The 18,589-nt window shown below is 39.8% G+C and overlaps 1 protein-coding gene across 1 annotated transcript; it reads left to right on the top strand.

Moving 5' to 3' along the window:
- Window positions 1-1,549: 1,549 nt before the first annotated feature.
- Window positions 1,550-13,812, top strand: LOC119742905 (EF-hand domain-containing protein D2-like). Its single transcript, XM_038219158.1, has 4 exons — window positions 1,550-1,713; window positions 7,236-7,383; window positions 8,518-8,652; window positions 12,352-13,812. Exons 1-4 carry the CDS (start codon window positions 1,550-1,552, stop codon window positions 12,484-12,486), a joined length of 582 nt encoding a protein of 193 aa, XP_038075086.1. The 3' UTR covers window positions 12,487-13,812.
- The last annotated feature ends 4,777 nt before the right edge of the window (window positions 13,813-18,589 follow it).

Genomic DNA, 18,589 nt, shown 5'->3' with positions numbered 1-18,589 from the left:
AGGATGTGTAACAGAGTTGTATTGAATATCATGAGAAACAGTCCAACGATAAAAATAATATGATCGTAACAATGTAGTGATTTACACGCGAAAAATACACCTTGATTTTCATTCAGATTGCATTTGTCGCGCTTAAAACACTGTATTGTTACGGTCAATATTGCTTCATTGTTTGACGGTTTCTTATGAAATTAAATCTCGTAATGTTAAACATAATGACAAATCATTAGACGAACATTCAATGTAAAACATCTTGTATTTCTGGAGTTGTTGCCCCCCACACGAGTTTGGTGGTGGATACATAATTATCGAGACCACTATTTTTGTGGCGCGCCCTCTATAAAAGCATGTTGGTCACTGCGGATGCTGCACTATTGAACAAAAATAACAACTCATGTCAGTTTCCGATCAATAACTCAAATAAAACAAGATGTATTAAACTGAAATTTCGTGCAATTAATTTCCAGGATGTGTAACAGAGGTGTATTGAATATCACGAGAATCAGTCCAACGATAAAAATAATATGATCGTAGCAATGTAGTGTTTTACTCGCGAAAAATGCACATTGATTTCCATTCGGATTGTGCACGACGTCGGTCTTAACTTTTTCTTTCAAATGAGGCTTGCGGTCGCTGCCGAAGTTAATGGACCGATCCAGTAAGCACCGCCCCATGGTATTCTGACCAATCACAGCCGTGATTTATGTCCGACATGCGTGCACAAAAGCCCGACATGCGTGCGTGCGCGTGCACGCGCGTATGATGCGCGCGGCAGGAAAATGCAGTGTGGCATTGGAGAGGAGCACATGTTAATTTGCCCACGTGCGCAGTGGGTGGGGCTTACTGGATCGGTCCATTGAATGGGGAGAAATAAATAACCGTCTGATATTTTCTTCAAAAACCACCGGCCCAGGGTAGGGGTTTTTGCATAGAAATATTCAGATACCAACTTTTACGACAATGTGTTAGTAATGTAGCATTTGCGCACATCGTTTAACTGCGGTCCTCGCTCGTAACACCCCCCCCCCCCCCCCCCCCCACTACCGTGAGCGAATTTCGGCCGGTTGCCAAAACAACCAATAAAAAGATTTTAAACTTTTGGGGGGTTGATTTCGAAACTCGCAAATTAGTGCCGAGCTCAGAAGAATCAAATTTTGTTTCAACTTTGGCACGAGGATCTTAGCATTTCTGAGCACACCTCACCCAAATTCTATTTTTTATTTTTATTTTTAGGGGTCCACATAGCGAATATCGTGCCTTTTGATAATAATTTCACAGTTTTCAACGACACCGAGCAAACCCTAACTTCCTAACGTGACAAAATAATAATAATACACCCCTGCAAAAAGTCGTGCTTTCCAAAGTTTAACATTTCACCTTTGAGTCACTGGTACTCTTCGCGAACAACAATAACACAACCGTTGTGTACAGAGACCAGTTAAAATGTAAGGAGCAAAAATAATCATTTCCTTTTCCGCGTTCTCGTGGACGAAGGTACCGTACGTTCCCCGCAAGTTTTGCAACTTAAATTTCAGCAGAAAAATTCACCATGGCTGACGATGAATTGGCGAGCAAGCTTGCGAGAAGGGAGGCATTGAATGAAGGCAATGAAGAACCTAACACGGACAAAAGGACTCTGGTTTTCAACCCTTACACGGAGTTCAAGGAGTTCAGCCGAAAAGAAATCAAACAATACGAAAAGATGTTCAAAAAGTAAGTGGTCAGTCCCATTAGAAAAACCCGTAAAACTATTGTACTTGTACTGTCACGACTATATTTAGATTTTTAGTGCAACTTGTAGGCCCACTTACTTGTAGTGAAAAAAGTACGTTGTCAATTGTGTTGTTAAAGTTTAATAAATTAGGTTTATAAATTTATATAATTCAACATATGTTTGCCTTGTTTACTGAACTATGTTAAGACATTCATCAAACATGTCAAACAATGTTCCTTGCTCTTAATGCATTGTCTATGGTCAATGTAATTGCCATTGCCAATGCCTGGTCAAATTTTATTCATTAAAACCCTGACCCACCTCAAAATCCTCCAAAATCTCCCTGGCGGTTTTGGAGGATTGACATGATTGAGGATGAGTGGTGTTTGAGAAACACAAGGATTTTGGAGGATTGAAGATGAATGGTGTTGAAGCACGTTAGGATTTTGGAGGATTGAGAATGAATTGTGTTTGAAGAGGAGGAGAATTTTGGAGGATTGAGCCTTTGAGGATAAATGCATTTTGAGAGTCAGGACTGCCTGATAGTGATAACTTTTGGATTGAGGCGCTGGGTATCCTTCATTTGAATTTTGAATATATTAAAGACAAACTGCAAAATTTGGGAAGACTTTGGAGGATGGAGGATATAGCAAATTGGGCCTAGGGGTTAGGGTTTAAGCTTGTATACGCTCTCAAAGTTTATTTTGGAGGATTGTGGCTGAATGACAAACAACAGTGTTGGTTGATTTTGGAGGATGCATTGTTTCAAGTTCGTAGGCTGTTCCACCACCCAGCAATTGTTAAATTATGTTCAGTCTTGCATAATTCAGCCCTGCATTATGCTCTTTATCATCAACACTGCTTCTGAACGTCATCGACACTGCCTCAACCCGATTACAGTGATTGTTGGAGAATGTTGAAGGACTGTTGAGACATCCACTGAATAGAATCAAGAACTAACGGACGATTTTGAAGGATTGAGGCTGAATCCAATGTTTACATGGTGGCAATGGGAGGATTTTGCAGGATTGAGGATGGTTCCTATCCTAGCCAAAAGGGCCTAGGGGGTTAGGTCAATCCAGTCAGAGAGCAGTGTGCAGCAGTCTTATTCATGTTCATGTTAAGACAATTCCATAACCAGAGATCGACGTCTATAATTCCGTTTCTCCTACATTTACTTCCTGTTTGGACGAGATGTGGTCATACGATATACACATTGTGTAGACCTCCATGCAGGAAATATGCACTGTGCATCAAACATCCAAGTAAACTGCGTTACTGCATTAGGCCAAAAAAAAAAGTCTCCGGTTTCTGGTATGGAGCTTGCCCCAAAAGTGGTGCGGCGACGCGGCTTTTTTTTTTTTTTTTTAACTGTTTTTTTTTTTTTTTGGGCTTCAAATGTCGGCTGATGACTGCAAATGGTGCCCGACTAAACTTAGTGCAAATATGTGGGAGTCCAGAGAGGCCACATAAAGCTTATTCTCGATCATAACCCCATCTAAAAACACGTTAAAATTGTGCTGCAGCAGAATTCCAGTCAAACCAGTGAGTTTGGCGGTTTTGAGACATCATCTTTTATTGAAAAAAACACTTTTTCATTTTGCCGACGCGCATGGCTACGGCGACGCGCGCGCATACCAGAGACTGTAGACTTTTTTTTTTGGCCTTACTGACATCATGGAGAAAAGTCGTAAAGAATGTTGCAACATGACGCTGCTTTTTTTCTTCATATCATCTCAATGAAGGCCATTCATTGTAAAAATGATGATGAGACATGAATCTGGGATTGAAAAACATTTCCAATTTTGTAAAAAAAATTGTAAAATTTTTGTTTGACTCTCCATAGACTTTGTACACAACTGCTGAAGTAGCGTCAGGTTGCAACATTCTTTCCGTGTCTCCATTGTTACATTGTCCGGGTCAACACATCAGGAAATACACTGATAATCCAACTCACTGGAACAAGGAAGCTACTGACATTATTGTGCCTCAATAGGATACTGAAATGAATAAAGAGTAATACATGTAGGAATTAGGTGTTTTCCCTGGAACTTGTTTTTCTGACCTTTATTTTGCACCCGTGAAAGGAAAACCTCCTTCCTGTTGGATTGTGATCCGGTGTCAGGGAGCTGCTAATCGCAGCTAATGCCACTTGGCTAGTAGTTTACATAAATGTGCTAAGCAAACACCAGCTGTATAATGTTTGCTGCAAATTTGCTACCATTGGTAGACTCAATATAAACAAACTTAGTCCCAAGCAGGAAGTCAAGAACCATGTTACGCATGGCGAACGCTCGCTGAATAAATACACATCACGTAGGGAGCCCTCTTGACCTACAGGCATCAATATCCATCAGATACATACATTTGTTGTACTGTGTCTGTGATACTGTAATTTCATTGCAGTAGAACGGCCAGGTGTCCCGTCCATAAAAAAATAACCATTCACTTCATATACATTGCATTACCTCATGTATCTGTATATTTATGTATAGATTTCTATTCATTGAATGCTTCAAGAGTTATGTTAATTCTGGTGATATTTTTGATTATTATTTATATCAGGCTTCCGGCGGTAAAAATAAATCAGCGTATTGTATGCTTTCATAAAAAGTACCCAGATGACTGCAATAATAAAGTACCCGGTGGACTGCAATAACGTTATTATTGCAGTCATCCGGGCATTTTCGCTGGTTCCCGCTTGATCAAGAGCATAGAAAGTCACAGTTGTTAACCACTCAACAGAGCGTAGCGCGCGCGTACACTGTCGAACATGGAACACGCCGCGCGCATGCAGTGCGCAGAAGGCCAGGTATACGCGCACTATCATTAACAATTACAGTGTCAGCTTCAAAACGTTTGATGTAAACGAAAAAGATGTAAAGAAGACAGTGTCTTGAATTGTGCTTCTTGTGGATCAAGTCAGCCTGATATAAATAATAATAATATTGGATGGCTTGTTTTCGGTGGATACAAGAATATATTGCACTCGCTATGACAATATTGCACTCGTCTTCGACTCGTGCAATATTGTCATAGCTTGTGCAATATATTCTTGCATCCACCTCAAAGCCATCCAATATTATATAAATATACATGTCTAAATAATGACAAAACTTAAAAGGAAAATCAGGAGAAATGGCTCCACACATAAAAATGACAAACTCAGTTCACAAGTACACACTAATACAGGAACGGCCACTCAGATGTGTTGACATATTGATAGCCCTTAAGAGTTTAGTAAACTTGTCCAGAGATAAGATTAAGATTGGCTAGGAAGCTTTTGCTGATGACGAATCTGTCTGGACTGAGTCTGGTGAAGCATACCAGAGAAATGTGGTGCTAGCTGGACACCAACATTCTTTTTATTAAAAAGAGTGGTGGCAAAAGTGTCTACACTCCCCGAAATTTGGAATAAGACAAAAAGGGTGGTGTCATACATACACATAAACCAATTTAAAAGGAAAGTGTGCAAAAAGGAGTGTAACTAAATAATTCAGATAATTAAAAAAAAAATCAGTGTTATTGTAAATAATTCAGATTAAAAAAAGAGATGCAGCAGCGTTTGTATTAATTTGTTTTTGTTTGGCTTTAAATTAATTTTGCCCAAAATTCTTTAATTTAAAGCATAAGTTTTGCCGTAAATTGCACCATTTCTTGTGGTGTCACTGCTTTAAGGTATGCTTAAACTGCCCCTTTAAGAGTGGATATTGCCCAGCAGGCACAGTAACTAATGGATGACTCATTCATCGGAGATGGTCAGTGACTTTAATTATACAAGATTTAATCCCCGACTGACCCCAAGCAAATGTTGGATATCTACGGGTACCATGTCTACTGCCAAATCTACTTTTACATTCAGTTTAGTAGTACATACATGTAGGCCTACTTGACAGATTTATTTACTCTAACCTTCCCAAATCCTCCAAAATCCTCTTTGTGTAAGATGGAGGATTTTGCAGGATTGAGGTTTAGCAACAGTGTGTGGCTAATTTTGGAAGATGCACTGTGTCAAGGCCGTGGGCCAGACCTTGTGTTGTTCATGCTCAGCCATGCATAATTTTATTTTTACATGGTCCCAATTGGAGGATTTTGCAGGATTGAGGTTGCATTCTAGCAAAAATGAGGGACTAAAAGGGTTAAGAATTTTCCAAATTTTTTTGTGTTAGGCTTAAACATGTAGGTACTCGGATACTTGCAAAACAACATGTATATTTGCAGAACAATCTGGGCACGCTGTCAGTTCTGTCACAGAGGCCCCCTTCAATGGCAAAAGCATTGTGCTAGCTATTGTTCACATAAACCAGTCATGGGGCAGTAGAAATGTCCATTGCCAATAATCTAATGCAGTTTATATGCAGTCTTCCATAGATTTTCTATTAGGCAGTTTTTCAGGCATAAATTGCCCATTTTTATCGATGCTGCTTATAATGAGGACAGGCAGTTTCATATTAAGACAAGATTCTCGTTGGGTCAACGTCTACATTTAGATCAATGGAAAGTGAGTCATAAATCAGTTGGGATTTTGCTGTCGGATTGTCTTGCACCTGGAAGCTTTTTCTTTCATATGGGCACGTAAAAGTGCAAATAAGAACAATCATTGTGATTTTTTATGGAGCTGAACCATTAGGCCAAGTAAAAAATAAACCAGTTTCTCATCCCCACCTGCTTCAATTTTTCCTGGCCAGCATCTTTTTTTTTTTTATCATACATTTTCAATATATTGTGGACACATAATTGTCCAATTTTATCTTTTCATTTGTTTCCAACAAATTTGCTCTACATGTATGCAGAAAGGGTTATGGCTCCTTAGGACACAATTTTGTATCGGCAAAATAGTAAAAAAATGGAAGATTCAATCCGACATCTGGGAAAATCTACTACCGGGTATCTTGGGGAAAAATAGACAAGAAATATTTTCAAGGCCGGATGAGAAAGTACTTATTTTTTTTACTCGGCCTGTTGTTTTTGTTGTACAAAATAAAAAAAAAGCTGCACGATTTTTTTAATGGGATTGATCCCAAAAAATTGGCTGCTTTATGCAATTATTCTGATACCAATATCTGATACTTTCATTTTGTTTACAAATAAGTGATTATTTGATTTCAAGTTTTAAACACTGCTACGTACATACAGTATGAGTTTTTACATACATTTGTACATACATTTGTACACTGAAAGAACACGAGAGGGCTTGGTTTACTATGGACTCCGCTATCAACACGAGTACCCCCTCCCTCCCCCTCCCTCCTGGTTACAAAGAGCAAGTTGGGGGAGACCTTTCGAGGGGACATTCGAGCGCATTACCATGATCGTGCGAAGACGCAACCATTTGTCCACAGTCACACAAACCAGTCAAGGCACGTTTTGTGTCCCTCCCTCTGTGTTCATCCCAAACAGGTCATGAATTACCATCTACCATCGCGGAGTCCGCTAAGTTGCTTTCAATTTAACCCATTGGCGTGTGAATGTTTAACCACAAGTCTTTTCATTCTACAACCATTTTGTTGTCTTGTTGCAGTTACGATACGGACAAGAACCATTTCATCGAGCTGATGGAACTGAAGTTCATGATGGAGAAACTCGGAGCCCCACAGACGCATTGCGCCCTCAAGGACATGATCAAGGAAGTAGACGAGGACCACGACGGCAGGATATCATTTCGGGAGGTCGGTTTTGCATTTTTACATTTCATTTCAAAATTAGTCGGGTTGGAATGGTGACCTTTTCATCAGCTTTCACGCTGTGACCCAGGTCCGATTCCTTCCTAGGTGATGATTGGATTCAGTCCCTGCTTGGTTCTATGGGTTTTTATTGGAGGGGGGGGGGGGGTGTCATTTTTGGGAATGTCAGGGATTCCCTCCCATTACTGAAAATGAAGATTTTCTTCGTCGTCGTCTTCTGGATTTTTTAGGCTTTTTAGCTGCAGTGTCTCTGCACTTCTGAGGAATCCTTGGTTTTATTACCAAGAAGATATTATCCCCCTCCCCCCCCCTAAAAAAAATGTTTTAAGTAATTTTGATCTGGGCCATAATAATGTCACTTTGATTGCCGCAGCGGTTCTTTCCTCGCCTTCCGCCGGGTTTGATTCCTGCCTTGGTCCACATGTGGATTGGGTTTTCAGTCCCTACCTGATTCCATGGGTTTTCCCCAGACTATTCTTCTGGGGTTTTCCTCCCACCTCTAAAACTGCATTTTTTTCCTCATTGTCTTCTCTCTGCAGGTTTTCTTCGGGCTTGCGAGCTACAGTGCCTAGTGCGCTTTTAACCCTAACCCCCTAGGCCCTTGTTGCTTACAACCATCCTCAATCCTCCAAAATCCTCCAAAATTTTTCAACTCCGCCTAAATTTTTCAAAATTGTCAGACAGTCCTGCCTCAAAATGCATTCATCCTCAATCCTCCAAAATCCTCCTCATCCCAAAACTTTGCACTCGTGTTTAAATGAAGGATAACCAAGGCCAAATCCTTCAAAATCATCAGACAGTCCTGCCTCAAAATGCATTCATCCTCAATCCTCCAAAATCCTCTTGTGCTTCATTCACCATTCATCCTCAATCCTCCAAAATCCTCATGTGCTTCAATCACCATTCATCCTCAATCCTCCAGAATCCTCATTTGATTCAATCACCATTCATCCTCAATCCTCTAGAATCCTCCAAAACCGCCAGGAGGATTTTGGAGGAGTGAGGTGGGTTAGGGTTAAGGAATCCTCGGTTTCATTACCATAGATAAGTAGTAGTAATAATAATAATAATGTTGATGTCACTAATGTGTTCCCTTGTTGGTTTTTCCCCCGCCCTCAGTTTTTGCTGATTTTCCGCAAGGCAGCAGCAGGGGAGCTGGACTCGGACAGCGGGCTGAGCGCGTTGGCCAGACTAACTGAGATCGACGTGGACAAGGAGGGGGTGGGCGGAGCTAAGAACTTCTTTGAAGCCAAGGTGGGTCCACCTAAAAGGAAGTGCAGAAACAGTGAATTTTATACTTCCATTTTCACCTTTTTTTATTTGATGCAGAGGATTTCAAGTATAATCAAGGACTAAATTTATGCATGGCTGAGCATAAACAACACAAGGTCCGGCCCAAGACCTTGACACAGCGCGTCCTCCGAAATCAGCAGCACACTTTTGCCATGTTACTAACCTCAATCCTGTAAATTCTTGCATTTGGATTTTGGAGGATTTAGGATGGTTAGTAGGGTTCTCCCCACGTACAAATGTGCGTATCGGCCCGATACGCTGAATTTGCGGCCCGATACGCCGACAAAAATGCCGATCACATTTTTCAGCCCCCGATACGCACAATATAATTATTATACAAGCCATTAAAATGCACAACATAATCGTTTCATATGCCATTATTTCATCTTGACATGCAAAATCTTGACAAAAATCCCGTATTTCTGATGCATGTGTGATCAAAATGCACACGATGACGGGTCTTTCGCGTCGACCGCCAGCTATATATTAGCGCATACAACACGGTACACTGGTTCCCTTCGCATGCTAACAGTATCAATGCTATGATGAAGGACCGGAACCAGTGACTACTGCCTCGTGCGTGCATGCATGATGATGATGTCGGCCGAAGTTGGATCGTAAAAACACCAAACAAACATCGATGGAGAAAGAGAATTTCTGCAAATTAATTCACAGAACGTGATCTTTATTTTCTGTGTATGTATTTTCCATTAAAATGACGAGATTGCAAAGCTCGAACTTGTGGCGAAACATCGTAGCGTGCTTCTTAGGAGCAGTAGTGCAAAATTTTCGGCCACATGGGATGGGCCGTACACAGTGCAGTAATGCACACTGATACTGCGCCGTGTGTGCACGGCGCGATTTACGGCCGGCCAGACTGAATGATGGCGCCAGGGGCCGTGATGTACAACATGTACGTTAAGCATATAGTGGAATCAACCTCCTCAAATATATTTTTAATTAGGTGAGGCAAGTTTTAATCACTTCTGATGATCAGTCTAGATAATTTTCGTGGTCATGGTGGTGCAAAGGAAAATAATCCAGGCACAAAACTACATGATTCCTTGTTCAATATGCTCCATTCAATCATGTGTTTTTATTCCTCCATGATTCAATCAGCAGCCCAAAAAATTGGCGAAATAATTTTTTCGACCTACCGACGCTATTTTGAAAGGCATGTAGTCGGAAGCAAAAGTGATTTTTTTCTTCACCTTAATTTCTTAATTTGAAACTTGCTTGTAAATATAATCCATACTTTCTAGCTCAAGAAGTTTTAACACAGGTTTTGAAATGTTGATTTTTTCTTAAGTTAAAAATGTTGGTATTTTTTTTCTCTAATTACAAAAAATATCACAAGATCTCCACTAAATTTTAAGGAAAAATCTTCCTAAAAGACTCCCCAGATTTGCTCTAAAATGCACCAGAGAGCCTCTAAAGTTCGAAATATTTCGGGGCCCTTAAGCGGGCCCCGAACCCCACGCCGTGGCTTCGCAGGTTGGTGAATCACAACAAAACTTCCCCACAGGTTTGAAAAAATCCTGGGGAGAACCCTGGTTAGGGTTAAATATCGTGGTTAACTGACTCTTGTCACGGAAATAACATTCCCTTTCATAATGCTTTAATGGCCCCTCTTTTTTTTTTCAATGAACAGACCGCTTGAACGCCATGGTCCAGTGGTTACGGTGTTTGACTCATGCACGATGGTGCGTGGGTTCGAACCCTCAAGTCCCCTCAATAATAGTCAACATTTAGTCCTGCATAGCTCTTGATGAATGTCTTGCGACCCTTTCCCTTAAACCAACTGGATATATGCATCTTGTAATGCCAAAGATTTTTTTGCTTGAGTCTCTCTGACCTTTATTCCACTGATCCCCATACTAAGACTCCCACCTACCCTTCAGGCCAAACAGAAAAATAGTTCTGCTTCCGGTTTCCCTACCTACCCTATTCTGACAGCTACCCTAATTTTTTTAATGGGAAAAATGAGAAAAAAAACCCCAAAACCATCAATTCCTACCTTTGACTACACGTAGACGCCTCCATATGATCGTACACAAAAAAATTGGCCAAAAAAAAAAAAAAATCCCTACCTACCTACCCTATTTCTGAATGCCATGTAATCAGAAGCAGAATTTTTTTTTTTGGCCTAAGGCCTTGTCCTTAGTAGCTCACCTTCCTGTGCTCATACTGCCCCACTGTTTCCTAGGGTTGAGTGATGGGTGAGGAAGCGTAGACTTGATACCAGGCTGAGTCTTTTCTCCACCTGGTTGAGGAAGTGGTGGAGCAAAGCGTGGTGCAGTGCTACTGCGGCTGCAGCAAAAAAAAAAAATCTTTTTTGTTCATCACAAAGCCACTCATTCGAGTGAACTCTTCTCCAGTCAACTTCTAAGTCCAATGCAAAATGGCAGTTTGCCGCAGGCCTTCAAATAATGATACTCCTGACTTCAGACTTGAATCAAGTCTAATCCAGCGCAAATGTAGAACAAGACTTCCTGGCAAGTCTGTTCCTCAGCTGACCTCTGACCTTTGTAGGCTATGAATAACTTCCACCACTCTTCCACAGTTTCCACGACATGATTAAGATGTTTATAAATAGAAAACTGGATTTAGTACAAAGTTAATCATCAAAGTGTGGTGCATAAAAAAACACCACTTATCAAAGAACTCAGAATATGTAATTATATTTTTGTAGGAATCCTTATCATACCAGTTTTATTTGCAATATTAATATTTAAATTATGTTGGACAAAGCAATCACTGAAAGGTTATGTGTGAGTTCTGTTCTCCAACAATCTGTGAAATTACGATTTGAAAAAAAAAGAACACAAAGATTTTTAAAACAAAATTTTGCACAAATGGAAGGGGCAACTTGCCCATCATAAAAAAAAGTTCTGTAATAAGCCTCTGTACTGATGACGTCACACTTTGTTTAAGTGTGTGCTTTCCTATGGTGCTCAGTGGACCGTGGGCCCGCACTGGCTCCATAGGAAAGTGCACATGTAAACAAAGTGTGACGTCATAAGCACAGAGGTTTATTGTGCGACATGTGAAATGAGTATGAAGCAAACAAACTCTTCTTCCAAGAAGCTGTATTGAACCAAAAGATTCCTTGATTTGAATTGAGTTTGATGCTTGAAACAGGCGTGACTACAATCTCAAGTCATCAAATGATCTATTGTTGTAGTCATTCAGAAGGCCACCAAAGTTTAGTTTGACTGTCTGAAACCGAATTCTATTAAATGACGGTCTTCTGACGGTGGGCAGATACTGTCAACTCACTCGTATTAACCAATGAAATCACAGTATCTCGGGCTTTGTTTATCCATTATTGTTGCTTTTTTTTTTGGATCGTCTTAATCCAATGGTTAAAGGTGTTGAACTCATGCGCCATATGGTACGTGGGTTCGAACCCTGATGGGGAACATGGTGCTTGTGTTCTTGGGCAAGACACTTTACTACAATCGCCTCTCTCCATCCAGGAGTATAAATGGGTACCTGTGAAGGTAGAGACCAGAATGCGCCGATCTCGAGCTGCTGCAGAAGACTGGTCTCAACGCCTGATGAACAGGGGTAAAAAGTTTGAAGCGCTTGAGACCTTTGGTATAAAATGCTATATAAGCACCACATTATGATTGATATTTGATGGTTTACCTTCCACAGATCAACGAGCAGACGCAACTCAAGAAGTTTGAGGAGGAGATCCGGCAGGAGCAAGAAGAAAAGAAACAAGAAGAGGAAGAGCGGAAAAAGAGGAGGGAGGAGTTTAAGGCCAAGCAGGCGGCTTTCAAAGTCTAGATCTGGACAGGGGCTGTTGAAATTCACTCACCATCAAACTCACCAAAGTTGGTTCCTGTACTCTTGTTCTCATCGAAATATAAAAACCTGTAGACAGTGCTGAAGTGTTGTTCTCACATGCGCAAATTCAACCGAATTATGTACATTGGGATTTTAACATACATTTATCACTTGCACCCATGCATAGGGCTTTAATACTGTGCCATCGTATCAGTATTTCTTGTCTGCGTGGTATAGTTCGGGATCTTGAGATCGGTACATGGTGGTGAGATTTTGGGGCACCCCCATGTGTATAAAAGTCATCATGTTGTGTTTCCGGGTACCAAACATAGAGTCAGGAGGTGAATCAATTTTTTTTTAATAGAATTTGGTAATTTAAATTTAATTTTTTTTTTTATTCATGTACAATATGTACATGTAGGTTTGTTTTGGAAGCGAAAAAAATACCCCAAATACAAGTCTGAAATACTTGTAAGTATGTAATGAAGTATATTCGTGCAAGTATGCACATGTGTACCTCCTGTGCAGTTGACCTCAAATATGTTCATGTATTGTGTACATGCGTACATACATGTATGTACAACAGTTGAACAAAATACCCCACCTACTGACCCTTCCTAAATTTATGGCAATGTTACTGGAAACACAACATTATTTTGTTTTTGGCCCATGTTCGTTGAAGTATTGTGACTAGAATCTGTCGTCCCTGGTCCGGGCATCAACAGTTCGACTCTTATTGGTTTTGTAGGGTTTTGTAAATTGTAACCACGTAAAATGTATATTTTTTGTATTGTTTTAACCAAGAAATGTAATTATAGAACATAAATCAAAGTAAAATATTTGTCGTTTGGAGGGTTCACCCATCAGACGTTATCGTGAAACTTTATTATCCTGGCTCCCTGCTGTGCATTGTAATGTAATGGAGGCATGCCCTAGGAAAGGTGTTTTTATTTGCAGCATACATCGTCAATGGATTATGATTATTCAGCTAGTTTCGATGTTTATTCATGAGAAAATAACAATGACGTCACACCATTGCTATCAGTCAGTCATGCATGTACATTAAAGCATTTCAAAGTACAGCTTTTGTCGAGCTGCCACAGTGGCCTAGTGGATAGTGGAATGAACTATGGATCGGAAGATCTGTGGTTCGAGGTTCGAACCCATGTCCATTTCCATCAAATATTTGTGTTGGTTGGGCTAATTTTAATTGAAGGGAAAACACTACAAGAACCTGAGTGTCTTCCATCCACAAAGAGTGATAAATATTCATGTTAAGGTGCGTTACGTGATAGCTTAAAATACGATGTATGCTGCAAAAAAAATTATACATGCCCTAGGATCCAGTTCCAAATACAGTGTTGTCAAGTAGCGTAGTTATAGTCCAACCATCTAGCGTTTGAGTGAAGGTGGTCCGAAATTATGGCGAACCATAGTCTTTAAGGGGAGTGTGTGGCCTAGTGGTTAGGGTTCGTGACTCATGATCAGAGGGTCCGGGGTTCGAATCCAGGTCATATATTGTGTCCTTGGGCAAGGCACTTCACCCCCACTTGCCCCTCTCCGCCCAGGAGTATAAATGGGTACCGGCATTAGCTGGGGAGAAACCTGCGATGGACTAGCATCCCATCCAGGGGGAGTAGAAATATTCTCAGTCGTTTCATGCTACTGAAACCGGAGATAAACGCCGGCCTGATGAGCCACATTGGCTCGGGACAGACTTTACTACTATAGTCTTTGCTAGAACTTAGTTCTAGGGGACAGATTTTGTTGTCCCTTTTTGAAGTAGTGGTAAGTTTTAACAGGAACTTGCACTTTTGTCAACATTAACATTCCATGCTGAGTTGACACATTGACACTAAAGAACAATTTGTACACAGTATTGTATATCGTTTTGAATCAAGTGTTACACACATGTAGTGCCATAGTTTTTCACTTCTTCCAACCTTGTAATATTTGTTTTTTATTGAAAGTCATATATTTTGTCTCGCTGAATTTTGAATATGCAAATTATGTTCCACCTTGATTTATATTGCCGTAACACAAAACACCACACCTTGTATTGCCCTTTTTTTATACTCTTAATGAAATGTAAAAGTTCTTGCCATTAGTTTACTTGTAAGAGAACCCAGAAATCAAGTGGATCAAATTTTTACATTCTCGTGGATTTGCCCCCCCCCCCCCACCTTGCCTAGATCTTTCCCCGGAAAGATTTGTCCAATATAAAAATTACAGCCTACTCTCGGCAAAACAAATTGTTAATACAAATTCTGGTTATAGTAAATATATGTGTACAGTGAACGGAATCAATGCTCCTCTCTACAAAAATTCGTATAGAACAAACATTTGGGCTATGTCCAGCTGGGTTTGTAAAAGAGAGTCGAGGGTGCTGATATTTTTTTGTAACTTTACTAACAACGTATTTTGGATATTAACATTAAATCTTATTTAGGAGCTTCAGAGGTTTTATTCAGCAAGTAAAATGAACAAGAAAATACTGAAAACTTGTTGAAACAGCCAGAACAAATTGTGAGCCCAAAATGGACAGTGGCCATTAAGGAAAGGCAGCTGTAAGGAAAAAGTGGCCACGAAATAGAGCCAGAGCGTACATTGGCCACCACGGACAGGTAGCCGTAACGGTCAAATGGCCACAACACTTAATGGCCACAATGGACAGTGGCCATTGAAAACAGGCAGCTGTAGGGAAAAGTGGTCATTGTATAGCATTTTTTTTAACAATATGTCAACTTTTTTTACATACCAGTGGCTACCAATTTGCCCCCAACACAAACATTTATGGTGACTGTTGTATTTTTCTTCAGTTTGTAGTATAGGGCTAACAACTTACAGTAGAATTTACATGATTACTCGATTAATTTTAAAAAAAAAGATGTAAACCATTTGTGAATTCTATAATCATTGTTAGATAATTAGAACGTGTGTAAATATTTTTATTATCGAGTTAGCAGATGCATGCTTTCTTTAAAAGCGGATGTATCGAAACATGCGGTATGTTTGTGAGAATTATTTCTGTATTGTTTATTAACCCTCCTGCAAGTAACTGGTTTATCAATTACCTACAGTTAAAGCATAGCGGTATCAAGTTACATAAACAGTCACAGCCAATCAATCCTGCAGGGGGCCAATTTCATAGAGCTGCTTAAGCACAAAATTTGCTTAAGCACAAAAAACCTCTACTTAATATAATCAATTTACCAGCCCAAACTCCATGCGATTGTTATGCTATTAAAGTAAACAACAGCTAAATACCAGTCACAAGCAATGTACATCGAATGGAGTTTGGGCCGGTTACCTGATTACATTAAGCAAGTTTTTTTGTGCTTAAGCAAAATTTGTGCTTAAGCAGCTCTATGAAATTGGCCCCCTTTTTATGTAGGCTGTGAGCTCTTAACTGTTAAAAAACAGTCACTTGATTGATTTTGACTGTTGGGATAGCTGTGTTGAATTTGACAGCCAGACAGGGAGGATTTTTTTTTTTTTAATTTTTAACTCTTTTTATTGTGATTTTCTTTTTGTTGGTGCCAAAATATCTTTTCAGTCATATTTACATGTAAGGATGGTACATGTACGTCAGGGTCCAAAATATGTTTCCATGAAAAATATTTTATTTGCTTTTATTTTTTAAGTGCTGTATTTTATATTTTTTATTTTAATGTGTTTTTTTATATTTGTGTAAGATGCTTCCGATTTAAAACCCGGAATTTGCAATTAAGGATTTGTATACTGCATTAAAAACTATTATTACTTTAATTGTGTGTTACTTAAATGCTATTATTCGTGTCATATTGAAGTCGGTGTTTGATTTTCCATTGTTTATTAAAATAATTATATGGTGCATATCTTCAAATTACTTTTGATTTCAAGACAAAAAATAAATTGATGTAAAAAAAACCCCTGATTTTGGCTCCATCATTTACCAAATTGCAACATTGCAACTACATGTACATGATTAATACCCTTTACTTTGCTACACCACAAGCCGTAGTCTGGTTCCCAGACCAAAAGATTCTGACTATTCCTGATGAAGCCCAGCTTCGTTTCCGAATGCGCCTTATCACTTTTAGCTTTTAATGTTCTGATCAAACGTTTTAATAAGTCACTTGCTTCGTAATATCATACAGTTATGATAATACAGTTTAATGTTTCTGTAAGATAACATTGACGAATTTTGATCTGGAATCTTCAAAATTAGGCACCCGAATAGCACTGTTAGCAGGCGGAGCCGAATGAAGACCGAGTTTTGGAAAATCTCGGATAACAGTCGTGTAATTTAAAATTGTACATGACGCAGCAAAAAGTTCGCCCATATATCCGAGAATATTTGAGGCACAAAATTCAACGTCGTTGAATTTAAGTTTTCTAAATGAAGGCAATGAATATTAATTATCAACTCATTTAAACAAAAATTAATAAGCAATTAGCAGTTAATTAAAGCTATATTATACTCGAAAATACTCGGGTGCCGTCCGATTGTCGATGAAACGAATTCGGCAAACTTCGGAAATTTTCGGAAAAAGAGAAATTCCTCCCGTTTTAGTCACGTGACGTAAATTGTAATACAATGTAGTATCGGAGGCTACCTGATTCATCGGGAATAGTCAGAATATCTTTTGGTCTGGGAACCAGACTATACCTCTGGGGGCGATCAGTAACGGTCGCCCGTAGAGGAACTTCCGCTGGGGGCGACCAATATTGCCGCCCCTAGAGGTACGTACCGCTGGGGGCGCTCAGCAACGGTCGCCCGTAGCGGTATGTACCTCTGGGGGCGATCAATAACTGTCGCCCGTAGAGGAACTTCCGCTGGGGGCGACCAATAATTGTCGCCCCTAGAGGTATGCGCGTTTCTGTATACCGCTGGGGGCGACCAATAACGGTCGCCCCTAGAGGAAACTTCGCTACGGGCGACCAATGATTGTCGCCCCTAGGGGTACGTACCGCTGGGGGCGCTCAACAACGGTCGCCCGTAGCGGTATGTACCTCTGGGGGCGATCAATAACGGCCGCCCCTAGAGGAACTTCACTACGGGCGACCAATAATTGTCGCCCCTAGCGGTATATAATATTAACGCTTGTACGGCTGCCAATCCTTCAAAATTATGCGTGTAAGAGTATTGAATCATGTTCCTCTTGCATCCAGATGAATTTCTGCAGTGTTTTGAGAAAAGTCAATTTTTGGCCGATTTTGACTAAAAATGTAAGGCTAACCCCTTGCATTTTGTTCAATTTTGGCCAAAAAATGAAATTTCTTGAAAGTTGCTAGAAAGATGTCTTAAGGGCCCTAGAACGCATTCCCAATCGATTACTGGACAGATGTGCTATTAAAGGGAAAATTTCGTCGAAAAATGAAGGTAAAATCGCTCAAAAATTAACTTTTTTTCTCCAAAAATTGCTGATTTTTGCCCAATCCTTCAAAATTATGCGTGTCAGAGTATTGATTCATGTTCCTCTTGCATCCATATGAATTTCTGCCTCGTTTTGAGAAAAGTCAATTTTTGGCCGATTTTGACAAAAAATGTAAGGCTAACCTTGCATTTTTTTCAATTTTGGCCAAAAAATGAAATTTCTTGAAAGTTGCTAGAAAGATGTCTTAAGGGCCCTAGAACGCATTCCCAATCGATTACTGGACAGATGTGCTATTAAAGGGAAAATTTCGTCCAAAAATGAAGGTAAAATCGCTCAAAAATTAACTTTTTTCCTCCAAAAATTGCTGATTTTTGCCCAATCCTTCAAAATTATGCGTGTAAGAGTATTGATTCATGTTCCTCTTGAACCCAGATGAATTTCTGCAGTGTTTTGAGAAAAATCAATTTTTGGCCGATTTTGACTAAAAATGTAAGGCTAACCCCTTGCATTTTTTTCAATTTTGGCAAAAAAAAGAAATTTCTTGAAAGTTGCTAGAAAGATGTCTTAAGGGCCGCAGAACGCATTTCCGATCGATTACTGGACAGATGTGCTTTTGAGGGGAAAATTTCGTCGAAAAATGAAGGTAAAATCGCTCAAAAATTAACTTTTTTTTCTCCAAAAATTGCTGATTTTTGCCCAATCCTTCAAAATTATGCGTGTCAGAGTATTGATTCATGTTCCTC

Source organism: Patiria miniata, unplaced genomic scaffold (assembly GCF_015706575.1).
Source record: "Patiria miniata isolate m_02_andy unplaced genomic scaffold, ASM1570657v1 HiC_scaffold_6, whole genome shotgun sequence".
Classification (NCBI taxonomy): Eukaryota; Metazoa; Echinodermata; class Asteroidea; order Valvatida; family Asterinidae; genus Patiria; species Patiria miniata.
Note: the sequence above shows the minus strand (reverse complement) of the source record. Positions and strands in the feature narration are given on the sequence as shown.